This window comes from Sceloporus occidentalis, unplaced genomic scaffold, assembly GCF_023333645.1.
Source record: "Sceloporus occidentalis isolate IW3139 unplaced genomic scaffold, rSceOcc1.0.p SCAF_7, whole genome shotgun sequence".
Taxonomy (NCBI): domain Eukaryota; kingdom Metazoa; phylum Chordata; class Lepidosauria; order Squamata; family Phrynosomatidae; genus Sceloporus; species Sceloporus occidentalis.
The window spans coordinates 47,129,589-47,147,253 of NW_028316987.1; the positions used below are offsets into that span (position 1 = coordinate 47,129,589).

A 17,665-nucleotide genomic window follows, 5' to 3' on the forward strand; every position below is an offset into this window, starting at 1 on the left:
TAATAACAGATGGGACAAGAACTGAACAGACTGAAACTTTATGCAGAGAAGACAGAGGTCCCTTGGTTAAGAGAAAGGCTGAGCAGGGATGCAGCCTGTGCTTTATAGGAATAAGAAATCTCACTTTAGAGATTTAAACTTAATTTATGTGTACTCCTGGATTTAATCCTGAACTTGGAAAGCCAGGTTTTGGCAATGGACAAGTGTATATCTATCTGCACAGCCAAAGCCACTGTGGTAACTGTGGGTATTCCTGAAACTGACCTATCTGGTCATCTTGACATATGTCTTTGTAACATCCCATTTGGACAATATATGTGGCCTGGGGTGCTGCAGTCACTGTTCACTGGGACAGGTTTCAAAGAGCAAGTGCCTCCCCTGTGTTAAAACTGCCTTCCTGGCTACCAGACCATGTAAAGTACTGTTTATGGCCCATAAAGTCTTATATGACCTGGGGCCTTATTTAACAGACGACATTCTCCAATCTAGTCTGCCCAGGTTAAGATGCATGGAAGAGGCCCTATTCTCAGGCTCACCATCATCACAAGTACATCTGGCGGGAGACTAAAACAGGACCCAAGATCAAGGTAGCTGTCTCATTTATTGTCATTCCACTGCCAAGTAGACAGGCTTGTTTGCTGAAGTAGACTTGATCTGGTAGCTGAATGCTGTTTGTTTCTCATTTGGATATGTGTTTTTACCTAATGTGTTTAGATGGTTTGCTTTTATGTTTTAACTATAATGTTATATCTGTATTTCATTATGTTTAGTCACTTGTTGGAGCATTTTAATGGAATGCTGGAATTTAAGTGCAATGATACAGGGAAGACTATATACCTGATTAATACAAAATACTATTGAAATATTTTTTAAAGGCTGTGCTATCCATACATACTATCTTGTCATACTGCCTTTGCATTTCATTAAGGTACATTCCCCACCAAAAACATGTTCCCATTTCCTTAGAATTTGGAATAATTACTATAAGGTTGATTAAACAAAAGTCTACAAAGCACACCGGTGCAGCACCATCTACTGGCGGACAAAGCAAAATGTTGGAATCATTTTTTAAAAGATTCAAAGTGGACAAGGTTCATTTAAGTGTTATACAGCTATTCATTACTCTGTATTCACCAAAGATTGCAATAATTCAGACATTTATGGTTGCTTCACTTATCCTGGACAAATAACAGAAACAGAAGAATTAGTATCTGCCTAGCTTTAGGATTTCAGTGCGTTTTGTGTGCAGCTACACAGTGCAAATCTTAATAGTCATGAAACGTTTCATCTTATTCCTAATTCGTGCCTTCCAAGTAATGGATTTAAGAGAAGCAAAAGAACCAAATTGTTATGATAGGCTAGCCATTCAGATTTCATGTTATTGTGTATAATGGTTGTTACCAGCTTTGGCTGTTGGTGGGGTAATCACACTGGACATTTTTATGGGAATGTGGTGCATAGTTCTAACTAATAAGCAGACCATTTGTCATCCCATTCATTCTATATGCATAGGAATATGGGAGATGAGCTTTTCTAGTTACATATGGATTCTTCCTCCCTCTCATAAAACTGATACTCAATCATCCCAGTAATATTTTGGGACAGTCCAAATGTAATTGGTAGTTTACAAAGTGTTGAAAATTCCTATGGTCACTTAAGAAGAGACCCTGCAGAATAAGGGATCTGAAGTCAGGTCTTAAGTTCTGTATCTAGATTTGACATTAATTAATATGCTATTCTTAACTGCAACAAAACTTGGTGTCTTCCAAGGGTTTTTTTTGCTCTTTGGCCTACAAGCTGAAGTAAGGAGATATAGTTTGAGTCTCCCTTATCTGAAATGCTTGGGACCAAAAGTGCTTTGTATTTTTTCAGGTTTTGAAATATTTGCATATACATAATGAGATATCTTGGTGATATGGGATTCAAGCCTAAACATAAAGTTCATTTATGTTTCCTATATACCTTATACATAGGGTTGCCATAATTGTCCACTATTACCAGGGACAAAATGTGGAACAAATTCGAGACCAAACTGTAGGACAACTGCAGGACAAAACTCAGCCCAAAATGTAGGACCTATCCTGCAAGTAATTTTATGCCCAATATTCTTAAATAATTTTGTGCATGAAACAGTTTGTGTACACTGAACCATCAGAAAGCAAGGGTGCCACTATTTATTTTCAAAGATATAGCTGTCATAAGTCATAAAATCAGAATGGAAAGAGATCTTTGACACCTTTGAGACTGACTGAAAAAAAGAAGTTGGTAGCCTGAGCTTTTGTAGACTTGAGGCTATTTCCTCAGATGCATTTGGTGGAGTGGAAAGCCCAGGGACAGACATATATAAGTCATTTGTGTGTGAGAACTTAATTTTGTGAAGGTAACAAAGTTTGTGTACACTGAACCATCAGAAAGCAAAGGTGTCTCTATTAATTTTGTGGGTGAAACCAATTTTTTTGTGTACGTTACTATTAATATTGTTGATGAAACAGTTTGTTTACACTGAACCATCAAAAAGCAAAGGTGTCACTGTTAAGTTTGTGGATGGAACAAAGTTTGTGTAGACCACTATTAATTTTGTGCATGAAACAAAGTTTATTTACATGAAACCATCAGAAAACAAAGGTGGTCAGTATTAATTTTATGGATGAAACAGTGTACACTACTATGAATTTTGTGGATGAAACAGAGTTTGTGTACACTACTATTAATTTTGTGGATGAAACAAAGTTTGTGTACACTACTATTAATTTTGTGGATGAAATAAAATTTGTGTATACTACTATTAATTTTGTGGATAAAACCAAGTTTGTGTACACTGACCCATCAGAAAACAAAGGTGTCACTATTAATTTTATGGATGAAAAGTTTGTATACACTACTATTGATTTTATGGATGAAATAAAATTTGTGTACACTGCTATTAATTTTGTGCATGAAACAAAGTTTGTTTGCACTGAACCATGAGAAAGCAAAGGTACCACAATTAATTTTATGGCTAAAACAAAGTTTGTGTACACTACTATTAATTTTGTGGATGATAAAGCAGAGTTTGTGTACACTACTATTAATTTTGTGCATGAAACAAGGTTTGTGTACACTAAAATTTGCTTACACTGACCCATCAGAAAGCAAAGGTGCCACAATTAATTTTGTGGATAAAACAAAGTTTGTGTACACAACTATTAATTTTGTGCATGAAACAAGGTTTGTGTACACTGCTGTTAATTTTGTGGAAGAAACAAAGTGTGTGTACACTGAACCATCAGAAAGCAAAGGTGTCACACTATCTCAGCTTCTCATGGGGACAATTGTAGTGGAACAGAGACATTCAACGTGTAGCTAACTATACATCTCAGGCCAAAGTGTGGTGTGTGTGTTTGTGTGGACTTCGAGGCTATGGAATTCTGGGAGTTGGGGTTTGTTGTGCTGCTCTGGGCCCCACAACAAACTCCAACTCCCAGAATTCCATAGCCTTAAGGCAAGACACAGTTAAAGCGGTGCCAAACCGGGTTATCCCTCCAGTGTAATAAAGAAACCTATACTCTTGTCCCGAGGCGCAAAACCCAGCGCCATTTTGTCCCTCCCAGAGCCCTCTCTTGAGTCGTTTTCTGCCAGTAACCGTCGGGCCAAAAGTGAATTTGTTGGGCAGCATTGTTTGGGGGGAAGCCCTTCACTTTAGCTTCTCCTTCTCCAGGAGGGATTTATGCCAAATCACTGAAGGTAAAGAGGCCCCGGAGGGCGAGGAGGAGGAGGAGGGCGAGAGGGCGCCTCGCTCGCGTGAGGGGAAAGAAACCACCGCAACGGTCCCTCTGCGGCGCCCTCTTTCCCCGCCCCACTCGCGGCGTCTTCCCGCCTATTTACTCGGCGAAGGGGGCCGCCCAGGCCTCTTTGGAGAGAGAGAGAGAGAAAGAGAGGGGGACGAAGGGCGGCTTCTTAGGCGGAGGAGGTCTGGGCCAGGCCTGTGGGGAAGGAGGGTGGAAGGAAGGAAGGTAGCTTTTTAGGTGGACTTCCATAACAATGCTTTACATTGAGCTCCTGGGACGCTGACCATGGGGGAAGGTGTTCATTTTCGGTGGCTGGCTCAGCGTTTTTGGGATCCCCAGATTTAAAGGAGGAGGGAAAAGATTAGGTTAAAAGGGCATTTTAATAGGGTTTTTTTTTAGTTTCCCGAGGGGCTCGAAGGATTTGCTGTTGGCTGCGAGGAGCGTGTTCAGTTGTTTGTCAAACAAAAGCTTTAACAAAGAGGATTTAACAAAAGTAACAACAACAAAAATTAGGTTGGAATCTCCTTGGTGTGTCTGTAAATATCTATATAAGTGTACAGTTATGTATCTATATAGGTATCTGTATATCTATAAAGGTATTTATCTACCCATAGGTAGATATATACTGGTATCTGTATAGGCATCTGTATAGTTATATGGATATATATATACACACACCTATAGGTATAGGCATATTTCTAATATATCAATATATATTGCTATCTATATAGGTATCTGTATATCTATATGGGTATATATATATATATATATCTACCTATAGGTATAGGTATATTTCTACTATACTGATATATATTGGTATCTTATCTATATAGGTATCTGTATATCTATATGGGTATATATATCTACCTATAGGTATAGGTCTATTTTTACTATATAGATATATGTAGGTATCTGCCTATATAGGTCTCTATATATCTATATAGGTATGTGGATAGATAGTAAGGGAAAGGCTGGGAGACTTAATTGATTTTTATTCCTGAGCTAGAAAAGGTTGGTTTCAAATCATAGGTATAGGCATATTTCTACTATATATATATATATATGTAGGTATCTGTCTGTAGAGGTAGGTATATAGATATTGAGGGAAAGGACAGGAGACTTCTTGATTTTTATTCCTGAGCTAGAAAGGGTTGGTTTCAAACTATAGGTATAGGCATATTTCTACTATATAGATATATATATATATAAGTATCTATCTATAGAGGTATCTGTAGAGGTAGGTAGATAGATAGTAAGGGAAAGGCCAGGAGACTTCTTGATTTTTATTCCTTAGCTAGAAAAGGTTGGTTTCAAACCATAGGCATTCCCCTAAACTTGGAGAGGAAGTTCTGGTTTATTTTTCATGGTTTAAAGCACTGAGGAAAGCGTGCCTCCAGGAAAAGCAAGTTTGATTTGGAGAACTGTATAGAAAGGCCAGAAAAATAAGGAGAAGCATATTTCGTTTTATTTGTGGCTGTTGATAAATCCAGATTGAGGAGCCAGTGTTTGCTACTCAAAGACGTAGGGATAGAGGACAGACGTTTTCTTTGCCGTTTTGGAGAAGGCTGGTAAAATAATCAAGAAGTGTGTTCCTGTTTCTTTAGGGCTACTGAGAGAGAAGCATCGACAGGACAAGGAGTTTTTCCTCTAAAAGGAAGAAGGGACCAGAAAAGTTGTGGGAAAGAGGTGTGAAGTGACTGTGTCACAACCATATTGTAAAGTTGGAAGTGGTTTTGATGAAAGGGCTAAAGTCAAAGAAACCTGTGCAGAATGAACAGGGGAAGGAACCAGATCTTGCTTGTAGAATTGCTGTGCAAAATAAATCAGCATCACGGGACAGAAAGAAAAAAAATAGCGCCTCGGTGGGGCGTCATGGAAAAGACATGATCCCAGAGGAAAACTGTGTGACTGGTTTGCCAAATGGTGAACAAAAAACCCAAAACTGCATACAGAATGCAAAGGGCTTCAGAGAAAAGCATAGGAGTTCCTCGGTGAAAATGCAGACTCAGAAGAAAGTTAAAAACATAACCAAAAAGGATGGGGATTCAGTTGTAAGGCTACACTCTCAGAGCGTAACAAGGAAAACCAGCAGCTGCTCTGCTTTGGAGCCAAAACCTCAGGAGAAACCAAGGAACTTAGGAGAGAAGACTAAACCAGTTTGGCCTGAGCAGAAGTCTAGTGTGAACCAGGGTAAAGGACAAAGAACAAAGAGGAGATGCTCACCAAACGCAGAGTGTAGCATGCAGAGCGTAAGCCTTAGGAAGTGTAGAGAAAGAAGCATTTGTTTGTGTAAATCACAGCAGCAGAGCCCTGAGAATTGTACAAGGAATTTGGAGAAAGCAAGGGCATCTCCTACCTTACACCTTTCAAATGGTAATCTTACGGAAGAAGCAAGAGAGCATATAGCAAAGAACTCCAAGTTGAGATCATTAAAGTCTCGGGAACCAAAGGTTAAAAAGAACTCTTCTGTGGTGTCGACTACCTCAAAATTGCCGGACGACGCGGGAACTCAGAAACAAAGTAGTCAATGCTTATTGAAATACGCTGCACATTGTGAAGACAACAAAAAGTGCCAAAGCAGTACAGAAGAAGGAACTTGTAGAATAGTAACTCGGGCTTTTTTGAAATTAAAGATGTGTAAAAACGATGGTGAGAAGTTAAGCTGGGAGCTAAAAAAGTCTGTTAGTGAGATTCCTCGGTGTGGACAAGTAGTCTTAAAAAGGAATGTGGCCATAGAACAAATGTTAGATACCAGAACAGGGGATAGGAGAAAGAAACAGGCAAGTGGAAAAGATGAAGTGATTTCAGCTGAACTTAAAAAAGGGAACAGAACATCTAGTAAGGATGCTTATTCTCTCTTTTTTCTGAGTAATTTTGATTATTTTCCCCTTGGGCTTCAGTTTTTCTCTCTCTTCCCTGAGTAAAAAAAAAAATCTTGCTGTATTATCAAAGTTAATACAAGAGCTGTTCACAAAATTCCCATATTTTAAAATACATTTGTGAACTGGGATAATCAAAACTGTATGCTTTGTTTTGTGGGCTATTTTCCTACCCTGCTGGGAATGTGTAGTGTTACAAAAATGTCTCACTGTCAGAGGAGTATGTGTGGTTTGCAGAATCAGGTGTGTTTCACCAAAATATCCAGAGCTTAAAACACAATGAATCAAAAATGAAATGCAATATAGGCAATATACATTTAGAAAAACCCATACTCTTAACATGCCATGGGCTAGTTTTCTTACTAAAATGAGTTCCAGTATCCTCTTTTTGAAAGTGCAGTACTAGAACACAGTATTTTACTTGAACATCTCATGATTTGCGCCCCCAAAAGGTATGGGAGTTGTTTTGTCCCAATACATTGCACTGATATGTATCAGTGATTGATTGATTGATATGGGGGTGGGGATGGTCTATTTAGTTATCTTGGCTTCTAAAGAGAATTCAGACTCAATTTGTTTGTCGTTTGGGCCATCCATGGTCTCTTAAATCAGTCTGCTCCACTGCTGAACAGCAGTCCTAAAATGTGCCCATCCAGCATCAAAGGAGAAGCCTGAGAGTTTTGAATGCTAAAACTGTATAATATTTTTGGCACCTTTTGCTTGGGCTCATAAACCTATTCCCACATTATGGACTTTGATTTTGCTTTGTGGTCAATATGATTTCTTGTTGTTATTCCTCTCTGTCTCTGTCATAGTGAGGAAAGTATAATGCAGACTCTTTCTATTCAGATAAGCCAGTGCATTCAAGACCAGATGTTATCCAGTCAGAACTGTACAAACTTTTTTCACTCTTGGCTCTTCTTGATTATAATTTACCACTTTTTGTGTTCTGTGTAATTTCTGTGTGTGGTATTTTTGTTAAGGTGTTATATAGTTATTTTCAGCCATTATAGTAACTTTTCTTAGTCTAAAAGGCAATTTATAATACAAATGTGTTATATAGGAGTAAGCATGTTGGTGTACTAATTAGCATCCCACCGTAGTAGATCAGAAGTAACTACCGTATTTCTGTTGATCAGATCATTTGCTGTGATTGCAATTGCTAGAGTTGCAGTTTATAAAATTGTCTTTATACAATGCATGTCCATTAATGTAGATCTTACTTAAGGAGAACATCTACTTTGTATATTAGGATGCATTAAATATTTATTGAATGGAATTAAAGATTAATAATGATTTCCTTTTCTTATTAGGACTGTACAGTCAAGAGGTTTCAAACAAACAACATGCAAAGCTGGCAGAGTCTGATAATGACTGCAGTCTGTGGAATCTGCTAGAACAATCTACATGTCCTCCAGTACCTAAATCAGATGAGACTGAAAACAAAGATTGTGCTAATCGGTGTTTTGGGAGGGAGGTTGAAATATATTGTGATGCTGCTTCTTCTCCTGTTACAAACTTCAAATGTCTACAGCCATTGGATATAAAAGAAGTTGGGGGAAAAGTGGAAAATAACAGATCAGTAGTTTGCCAGGATGTAAAACCTAGATATCTTGTTGAGCATAGTGACTTGCCATGTAGTATAGAAAGGTTTCCGGTTGTTAAATTGCTTGACTGCTGTTACATTAAGGCATTGCTAAAACCTGGCAGTGTCAAGAGCATTCAAAGCAATAAAGTTCATTTTGGATCCCTGCATGTTGCACCTAGCCAGGGAAAGGTTCTGTCTTCCAGTAGGGATATGGGACAGAAGGATTTGATCAATAGCCCTAATTTATTGCAAGCTGAAAGATCTTTGCCCCAAGAAAGCATATTGGTGGGAAAAGAAATGTGCCAAAATCGTAATAGGTCATCAAAATGTCAAAATGGAAAACGCTTCAGGGAAAGAAAATGGTGTGTGGATTTTAAACAACAAAGCAAAAAGATAAAAATATCAAGAGATTTAGAAAAATTAGCCGTCCAGAACGTTGTTGCAAACATGGACAAAACTAGTGAATGTGGATTCCAAATGGACGATAAGCTTGCCACAGAAGATTGTCCAACAGCTTGGGGAAATTTAAACTATAATGAAAGGACTTGCTTATCTTTTCTTGAGCATAGGCCTGATTTCCTCCTGGAACAGCTACATCAAAGACCTCAGAACCTACTTGACAGTTTATCTTGTAATGAAAAAGTGAGTGAAGAACACTTAGCCACCTGTGATGCCAGTGACTTTGAGAAATCTCTGGATCTTAGAAAAGAAGATGATGTTCTTGAAATAAAGAGCATGGAAGCAGAAATTAGTGTTGACAAAAAATCAAACTGTGATAATTCCATAGTGAAGATGCTGGTCAGTGAAAAATTGAATAGCAGCAACAGTAATGTTGGTGATTGTATGAAAACAAAAAAGGCACCCAAAGATAAGATAGTAAGTAAAGCTGGGGAGAACTTGCAGTTATACAGTTGTCAAAGAGCAGTCCCAATTTCTGGTAAGAATGCTTGGCCCCATGAATCATGTGCCAGAACCAATGTGTGGGTTCATAAAAATCATGTACGTGACTTGGAAAGAAAATTTTTAACAGGTACTGATTTGTTAGTTAACTCTGGGCAAGAGGAATCACTTAAGCCATGGATAAGTACTAGCAAACCTTTGGCAGATAAGATAATGGATCCTAAAGCAGAGCTTCCAACAGAAAGCTGTGGTTCAGAATTTTCAATTCATGTAGATAACATATTCTCAGTTGTTAGTAGTGGGAGTAAATGTTATTCCATGAATAGAACTAACCAGTACAGATCTGTTAGTAAAATGGGAAAGAAATTGAAAGTAGGTTCGGATTTACTAGGGAAAGATGTTAAAAATAATAGAAGTATAGCTAAGAGAAGCATTTCCATAAATGTCCAGAATGTTGCATTTGCTAATTCAAAAAGCAAAACAAATGAGCAGAAGACATCAGTTACCAAACAAGAATTGTTACTGCAAACATTAATCCCAAGGAACCTATTACACTTCAAAATTCCTTTACTCAGGAATAAAAATGAATATGAAAAAGCAAAATATCCTACATCAGATAGGAATACTTGCTGTCATTTGGACATTTTAGAAGAGTCTACTTCTAGAAACAAAAGCAGAGCTGAAGAGACTTCATCAGATTTAAATTCTAAATACCAGTTCCAGTCTGAGCAAGTTAATGCTACCATATCAAAGGAACATGCAAACCAGTTTGACATTGATTTTCCTGAAAGCCATTATAAAAAGAATAATGAATGTGTGGAGACTTCCAATGAGAGTGAGCTGAAAACATCAAATTTTGATAATAGTTTTGACTCTTTGAGGACTGAATTTAAAGAAAAGCACATTCTGGACTCTGTTTTGGCACCAGACTCTAAAGACAAAGGTAATAACAGTAATAACTCAGCACAGGTCAGAGACAACTTCCAAGCAGATGTTCTTCAGGCTTATGAAGATGATGTTCTTGTGATTGATGTAATTCAGGATGATCCTGATCTGTTTGGAGATACTGGTGAACAAGAAGCTGCATGTACAGAAAAGCATTTTACTAAAGCCAACTTTAACACCAGCATTTTTTCAGAAAAAAAGCTGAAGTTAGAACCAGAATCCCCTCCGCTTCCAGGATGCAGATATCTGAAACTATGTCCTAGGTAGGCATGCTCTCTTGCAATATTTTTATGATATGATATGATATATATTGGTCATGGCACTCTTAGACTCTGGCTAGTCTTGAATAGAAGTTTACTTTGTGTATTGTACTGTACTGCTTTATGTATGCTTTCCTGAAAGCTGAGACAGCTGGCTTATTAATGGGCAATACCTAAAAGATGAGCAGTTTCAAACAATCTTGAGGTCTTGCTCACAAGTATGTTTAGTTTAGAGTCTTCTAGGGGTTTTTATGTGTTTGTTAAACACTATGGGGAACAAAACCAAGCCCCGAGGGACAGAAAAGGCCAGTGACCAGGATGTCAGACAGGCATCATGCAGCCTTCTGAGCATACTTTTCCAGGAACAACAGTGCCCTTAAATCCAATCTCAAAAGAGGTGGCTCAGAAGGATGCCATAGTTACATGAGGTGGCTCTCTAAGGATGTATCCACATCCTCAGGCTGTACAAATTAAAACCTATGCAATAACATGGGACAAATAGGAACCAGCTTCTTCACAGCAGGCTGTAGGATAAAGCATGCAAGGCTCCAGTCGCTGATGGATGGCTGTGTAGATGCAATAGTGACAGAGAAGTAAGATTTCTATCATCACTGGCATAGACTAGATGTTCCAGTAGGTTCTTATCCATGTTCAGTGAGACCAGAGTTTAGCCTATCAACACCCTAATCTCTGTTAATTTCATTTCATGATGCAGCTCCTTGATAAACCAAGGGGCTACAGGATTCAGCATGTGATACAGGAGATCACAATAGACCACTATGGCTTTGCCTCTCCGCCCAGCAGCCATTGCCTGCAGTTATACAGGCAGCCCAGACAGGCAGGGCTGGGAGAGAGTAACCTTTCCCCAGCAATTCTTTATAATACAAAACAGGCCGGCATGCCCATCCAAGATAGTTGAACAGCAGCATTTTCAGTTTAGGCATTCCGTTGCAAGGAATCTACAGATTCTTTGCTATGGATGACAGTTTGTGGGGGTAACAAGCAGTTTGTGACTATTCCTTCTTCCACAAAGATGTAATTGCCTCTTCCTTCATCTTGCTGTGCCTTTTACTAAACCAGGCTGCTCTTTGGTTCATTTCCTATCCCTGCCGTTGTTGTTTAATAATCAAAAGCAATGAAATCTCCTCCCCACTTGTGAATAGGGGGAGTAATCTATCCCCAAAGAGGTGACCCTGCCTTATTGATAGTGACCCTGCTATCCTAATGGTGTATGTTGTTGTCCCTTCAAGTCCTTTTTGGCTTATGGTGACCCTGAAGTGAATATACTGTATCAGGGTTTTCTTTACAAGATTTGTTTAGAAGAGGTTTGCCATTGCCTTCTCTTGAGGCTAAGAGCATGGGATTTGCCCAAGTTTGCCCAGTGGGTTTCAAGCTTGAGTGGGGAGTTGAACCCTGGTCTCCAGAGTTGTAGTCTAACACTCAAACCACTTCCAGCTTATATCCCCTTTCGAAAGGGGATATGTATTACTCTGGCCTAAACACCCTAAAGGCAGCAGATCCCATTTGATCTTTGAAGCTAAGCATGGTCCACTCTAGTTAGTATTTGGTAAACTGTCAATGAATAGCTGGTGCTGTAGGCTATATTTAAGAGGAAGGAACTGGCAGAGCCACCTCTGAGGATTCCTTGCTTAAGAAAACTCTGAAATTCATGGGGTTGCCATAAGGCAGGGGTAGGCAAGCTTTTTGAGCCAGGGGCCGGGTTGCTGTCCCTCAGACAACTGGGGGGCCGAATCCAAAAATTAAATAATTAAATAATTTTTTTTTTTTTAATTAAATAAATAAATAAATAAATCGGGACAGATGTAGGACAAAATTTTCAAATGGATGACCCTTTTTTTAAAAAATGGAGGGCACGTGAAAAAATTTGCTGATTTTTTAAAAAATGTTAATATAAATGCATGTTTCTGAGGCTTCTATAGACAGTTGCCCCCTTGCCCGCTGCTTGCCCCCCTTGCCTGCCACTTGCCCCCCCTTGCCTGCCTCCTCCTGTTAGGCCAAAGGCCCCACGCCCTCACGCGAGAGGCCAAAGGCTCCGGCGGCAATTGGCAGCAGAACCGGGCGGGGGCCGGTCCCAAGGCCTTGCTGGGCTGCATCCAGCCCATGGGCCGCAGGTTGCCTACCCCTGCCATAAGGCAACAGGTGACTTAAAGGCAGGCGTGTGCATACACATGCACATTACTCTGACCAATTTTCCAGCAACTGACTCCATACCTCAGTCTCAGTAGGGATGGTGAAGCAACAAGTGGAAGGCCTCAGGAGGTAAAACAGGAAGACAGACCAGCAGGCATCAGGCCTTCTCATCTTTGGATGATAATAGTGGTGTTGCTGCTTCTCCCTCTTTCCTGTGTGTTGACTCTTCCAAACTGACTGTCAATCCTTCATCTCTTCCACATAGTTCTTCAGCATGTTGCTTCAGTTGTCTTTTTATTTTATCCTGGTTGTATAGTATGTTTCCTTGTTGATCATTCAACATCCTTTTAAGTTTTCTTTTAACTTCTCTGATCTTGTGGAAGAGGTATGTTATTTTGTTTGTGTCAATTTCTTGTGCTTTATACTGATAATTGTAGTAGTTCTTTTTATGCCTTGAAGGAGAGTGTATATGTTGCAGATTGGTTGTATTCAGGATGCTGACCCTATTTCTATCAATGTTTACTCTTTTTGTCCATTCTTTATTATTATTATTATTAACCATTTCAAGAACAGAGTTTTTTTCCCCCATTTCCCCCTGATAATTCCCTGGTTTTGGTGCATATTTCTGGTTCACAGTCAGGCTTAGTATTACAAATCTGTTTGTTACATGGTCTTTAAATTCTTCAGGAATATTATTAAGATTGTATTTTGGCACTATTTGATTTAACTTTCTTCATTAATTTTAGCGTAATTTTTGATACTGGTTCATGATACATGCCAATAACTACTGCTAGTCTTGTTTTTGCAGAGAGAATGAAACTTTCCCGTCTTCATCTTGAGGTTATATAGTCCATAAAATGATATTATATACATTCCTGAAAATATGTGTAGTTTCCCTGTTAGTATTCAACTTGTCTATGATGGTAACAGAAAACAAAATGATAGTGACTATCACTCTGCAGATATAGAGCAGCTGTATGGAAAGGAATAACAATGGAGCTGTGTTAGTTGTATCATTATTTATTTATGGTATTTATACCCTGCTCTTCAGCTATCAGAGTGGCTTACATTTTTTAAAAATTAGACATTTCCCTGACCTCAGGCTTACAATCATTGGTTTTAGGAAAAGCATAGAATGCAATTGCTTCAAGTTCTGTGTCTAGGCTTAGGACGGAAGGAGCCTTTTCTGAGAAAACGTTACTCTCTGTCCTTTGGTCAAAGCTCTAGTCTTAGTGTTTCAGACGAACCTTTACGACAATCCACAAAATGGCAAAAGCTTGGAAAAGTTGCCATGGTTCTGTATTTTCAATTTCTTCTCTTCTCTTTCAGGCTCTTTTTGTTAAAGAGATTTCCAAACCTTACCTACCCTAGACCAAACATTTCCTTTTCTTGGTGCTTTCTTGCCCACTTGACCCTTTTTCTGCAAGTTGGTTGAAAAGATAAACGTAGCCAAGCATACTTGCAGTTTTGTAAATGCCTCCACTTGGATCTCATTCTGAGATACACACCTTATTTCCTTAACTGGACACTTGAATTTGAAACTGTATGTTGTATTTTCAACTATAAGCTGATGTCCCAAAAGAAGGAAAAATATAAGGACAAGTCAGAGGCCAAAGTACTGAAGAAGGTTCTGGTGCAGAACAATTTTATACTGCATTTTTCATGTTTCAGCTAACTAGTATGTTCTTATTTTTATTCACCTAAATGTTATAAAATCTAATTTTTATAGAGAGAATCCTGTTGAAGATTTAGCAAGACTGAAATCAGATGCTGATTTTCCATCAACAGAAGGTAAGCATAGGAACGGACATGAGAGAACTGAATGCTCTTAAACATTTCTGTTTTTTTACTTTTGTGTCTGTGAGTGTTTTGGTGACCTGGCCTGTTGCCTGTATCAGCATAATCCAGTTGTTTTCATAATAACAACAATAATAATATTATTTCTTACTTGCCTCTCCTCACAGCTCAAGGCGGGTTACAACATAATTAAAACACAATCATTACATAAAATACACATATTAAGCTGCATTTCTACACAATATTTACATTACAATATGTAGGACAATAATTAAATATAAAATTCATTATTAAAATTCATGATTAAAAACTGCTTGGATTAGCCCAGATGTTGTTGTTTAATAATCAAAAGCAATGAAACCTCCTCCCCACTTGTGAATAGGGGGAGTAAGCCATCCCCAAAGAGGTGAACCTGCCTTATTGATAGTGACCCTGCTATCCTAATGGTGGGCCTCTTGCCTAAAGAAGAGATAGGTCTTCAAATGTGTTTTATATTGCAACAGATGATTTAGCTATCAGATCTCTTCTGGCTGGTCATTCCACAGTCTTGGGGCTGCCGATGAGAAGGTCCTCTGGGTAACGGCTGCTAGTCAGGTTCTTGCAGGCTGCAGCAACTGCCCCTCAGAGGACCTCAGTGTTCAGGGTGGATTGTACGGGAGAAGGCAATCCTATAGATAACCTGGACCCAAACCATGTAGAGCTTTAAAGGTCAAAAGCAAAACTTTGTATTTTGCCCAGAAACTAATTGGCAGCCAATGGAGTGACTTGAATATGGGTGTAATATGTTCACTCCTGGATGTTCCTGTAACCAATCTGGCTGCCATATTTTGAACCATCTGAAGTTTCTGAACTTGGCACAAAGGTAGCCCAATCTAAAGCACATTGCAGAAGTCCAACCTTGAGGTTACCAGTGCATGCACCACCATCTTTAGGTCCTCTAGATCTAGGAAGGAGCGCAGCTGGCTTATCAGCCGAAGCTGATAGTAAGCACTCCTGATTTGCATCTACCTGGCTGACATTTGGAGAGACAGATCTAGGAGCACTCCCAAGCTGCGAACACAGTCCTTTAGGGGGAGTGTAACCCCATCCAGAACTGGTTGACACACCTCCATTCCCAGATTAGGACCCTTGATGGCAAGCACCTCTATTTTGTCTGAATTCAGTTTCAATTTGTTTTTCCTCATCCAGCCCATTACCTCCTTCAGGCATTCATTCAGAGGAGACATGCTATCTTTAGCTGAGGCTATTTTGGAAGGCATGGAGAAATATACAGTGGGCCCTTCCCTTACATGGGGGATCCGTTCCAGACACACACACCCCGTGTAAGGGAAATGCCGCATATGCTTGAGCCCCATTTAAAACAATGGGGCTTGTGCATGCGGCATGGCACACATATCATAGGCATGCTCACCATTCCCTCTTTTGGCGCTCAGTTTGAGCGTAAGCTGAAAGCTTCATATGACGTGGGCGTGTTGTATTTGGTTATCATCAGTGTATTGATAACACTCCGTCCCATACCTCTGGATGATCTCTCTAAGTGGTTTCATGTAAATGTTAAAAGCATTGAGGATAGAATGGCACCTTATGGGATGCCATATAACAGTTTCTTTTTTGAGGAGCTACTATCCCCAAGCACCACCATCTGGAACCTGTCATGTCCATCATATCCAAGTGTAGAGAGGAAGGAGAGAGATGAACCTGTTAAAATATAACAAGTAATAATGCAGCTTATGTCCTGCTGGAGTTATATTGTGAGATTTATCGACATTTTATTTGTGTGTGGGGGGGGGGGTCTGCATTTTTAATGCTAAGGTTGTATTCCTTTGGCAATAGGTTGTATTCCTTTGGAAACACATAGATCTTGGTTTCACAGTATGGTTAGCTATTTTCCCTCTTGAAAAACAAAACAAAAATAACTGTTCTACAGAGCCCTAACATTATACTGTTGTTTTTTATCAGACTTGTAGGCCAGTGAATTGGGGTGCAATGTTGGGGAAGGTTTGGCATTGTTTTCAAGTTTACATAGTTTATATAATTTTCCAGTTATGTATTCTATTCTTAATATTCAGTAATACATGTTGTATTCTTTTTCCAGCTGATGAAATTAAATCAAGGTCACCAAGTGAAATCAGTTCCATAGGAGGTGTAACAGTCTCATCTGTTGAGGAAGGGCAGCTGACTGTATTAGATTATAAGAGTTGCATCACAAATGAAAAGGTATTGATATGCCATTGTATAAATGGTAGTGTTACTGTATGCAGTATTAATTTATTGGAGGAGACCATTCCCATATGTAATGTACTTCACTGCCAGAACAATCTTGTGTATGCTTATTTTATAGGTCATATTGAGATCAGTGTCACTAAGTGTGCATAAGTTTGCAGTCTAAGATTACCATACATTTTTTATACATTGGGGACTTAGAGAAAGTCTCCCTGAACTTAGTGGAGCTTACTTCTATATAGACTATTGATGGAGAAGAAATGGGTAATTATTCTTATTAAGTTAAGAATTTCAGACAGACATGTTTGGCTTGGGCTGATAGGAAATACTGGAAGCTAAAAAGGAGTTTAATATTGGCCACTGATGAAGTCACTATTGATGAAACACATCTAGCCTTTGCTGTCTTGTAGGCTTGTTTAAATCTATGGCCGTTAATATTCTGCCATTGAAAAAATGTATGCGCAACTGGCCATCATATTTGTTGCGCCTTCAATGCTACAAAACTGTATGTACTATATATTTATAATATATAAATTATTGATTGTCAGAGAGGAAAGAAAGAAATAGGTGGCAGTGATGGCAGGAAAAGGCTGCCAACTGCATACTTACTGTTTTTCAAATGCTTCGCTTTGTGGTATGGGGAGCTTTCCTTGATGCCAAGGGACTCTGGGAGGGAGGGATGTCTTAATTAACTTCCTGTTTTTTGGCACAGGCAATTACCGTGTATTCTTGACTATAAGTTGCTCTCATGTATAAATTGAGGGCAGGTTTTGGGGCCAAAATTATGGATTTTACCATGACCTGTGAATAAGTCAAGGGTAAAACTTGGAGGCTCCTTCAGTGTGTGTATGTTTACACAGAGCAAGAGAGACTCTAATTAAGGCTTTTTGCTTCGGTTTTTCCATTTTGCTTTCGCCCTTCATTCCCAGACAGCTGGAGTGCTTAGCTTCAAGACCTCCCCCCACTGCAAGCCAGGCATTTAGGCAACAGGCAGCATAAAGTTGACAGCCTTCTGCTTGTTGTTGTCCCCCACTCCCCCATTCCAACCTTAGGAACATTGTTTCTTTAATGTTGACATTCATTAGCTGCTAGCTGTAAACTTTTTTCAAAATATAATCTGGTAAAAAAATTCTTTATGTATGGATCTCTCCATTC

The 17,665-nt window shown here is 39.1% G+C and overlaps 2 protein-coding genes across 2 annotated transcripts in view; both read left to right on the forward strand.

Moving 5' to 3' along the window:
- The first annotated feature begins 3,820 nt into the window (after positions 1-3,820).
- On the forward strand, positions 3,821-6,691 carry LOC149309697 (uncharacterized). The gene is made up of 2 exons (XM_089532480.1): positions 3,821-3,949; positions 5,372-6,691. Exon 2 carries the CDS (start codon positions 5,504-5,506, stop codon positions 6,689-6,691), a length of 1,188 nt encoding a protein of 395 aa, XP_089388606.1. The 5' UTR covers positions 3,821-3,949; positions 5,372-5,503.
- Positions 6,692-8,343: 1,652 nt separating this feature from the next.
- The window catches only part of TOPAZ1 (testis and ovary specific TOPAZ 1), a 44,525-nt gene continuing 35,203 nt past the window's right edge, over positions 8,344-17,665 (forward strand). The window contains exons 1-3 of the mRNA XM_089532872.1: positions 8,344-10,342; positions 14,220-14,281; positions 16,383-16,504. Of these exons, the coding sequence (XP_089388998.1) occupies positions 8,445-10,342; positions 14,220-14,281; positions 16,383-16,504 (2,082 nt within the window). The 5' untranslated portion in view covers positions 8,344-8,444. The remainder of the gene's footprint in view (positions 10,343-14,219; positions 14,282-16,382; positions 16,505-17,665) is intronic.

Coding starts and splice junctions, on each gene's coding strand:
- LOC149309697 (XM_089532480.1), top strand. CDS start 5,504: ATGAAAGGGCTAAAGTCAAAGAAACCTGTGCAGAATGAACAGGGGAAG.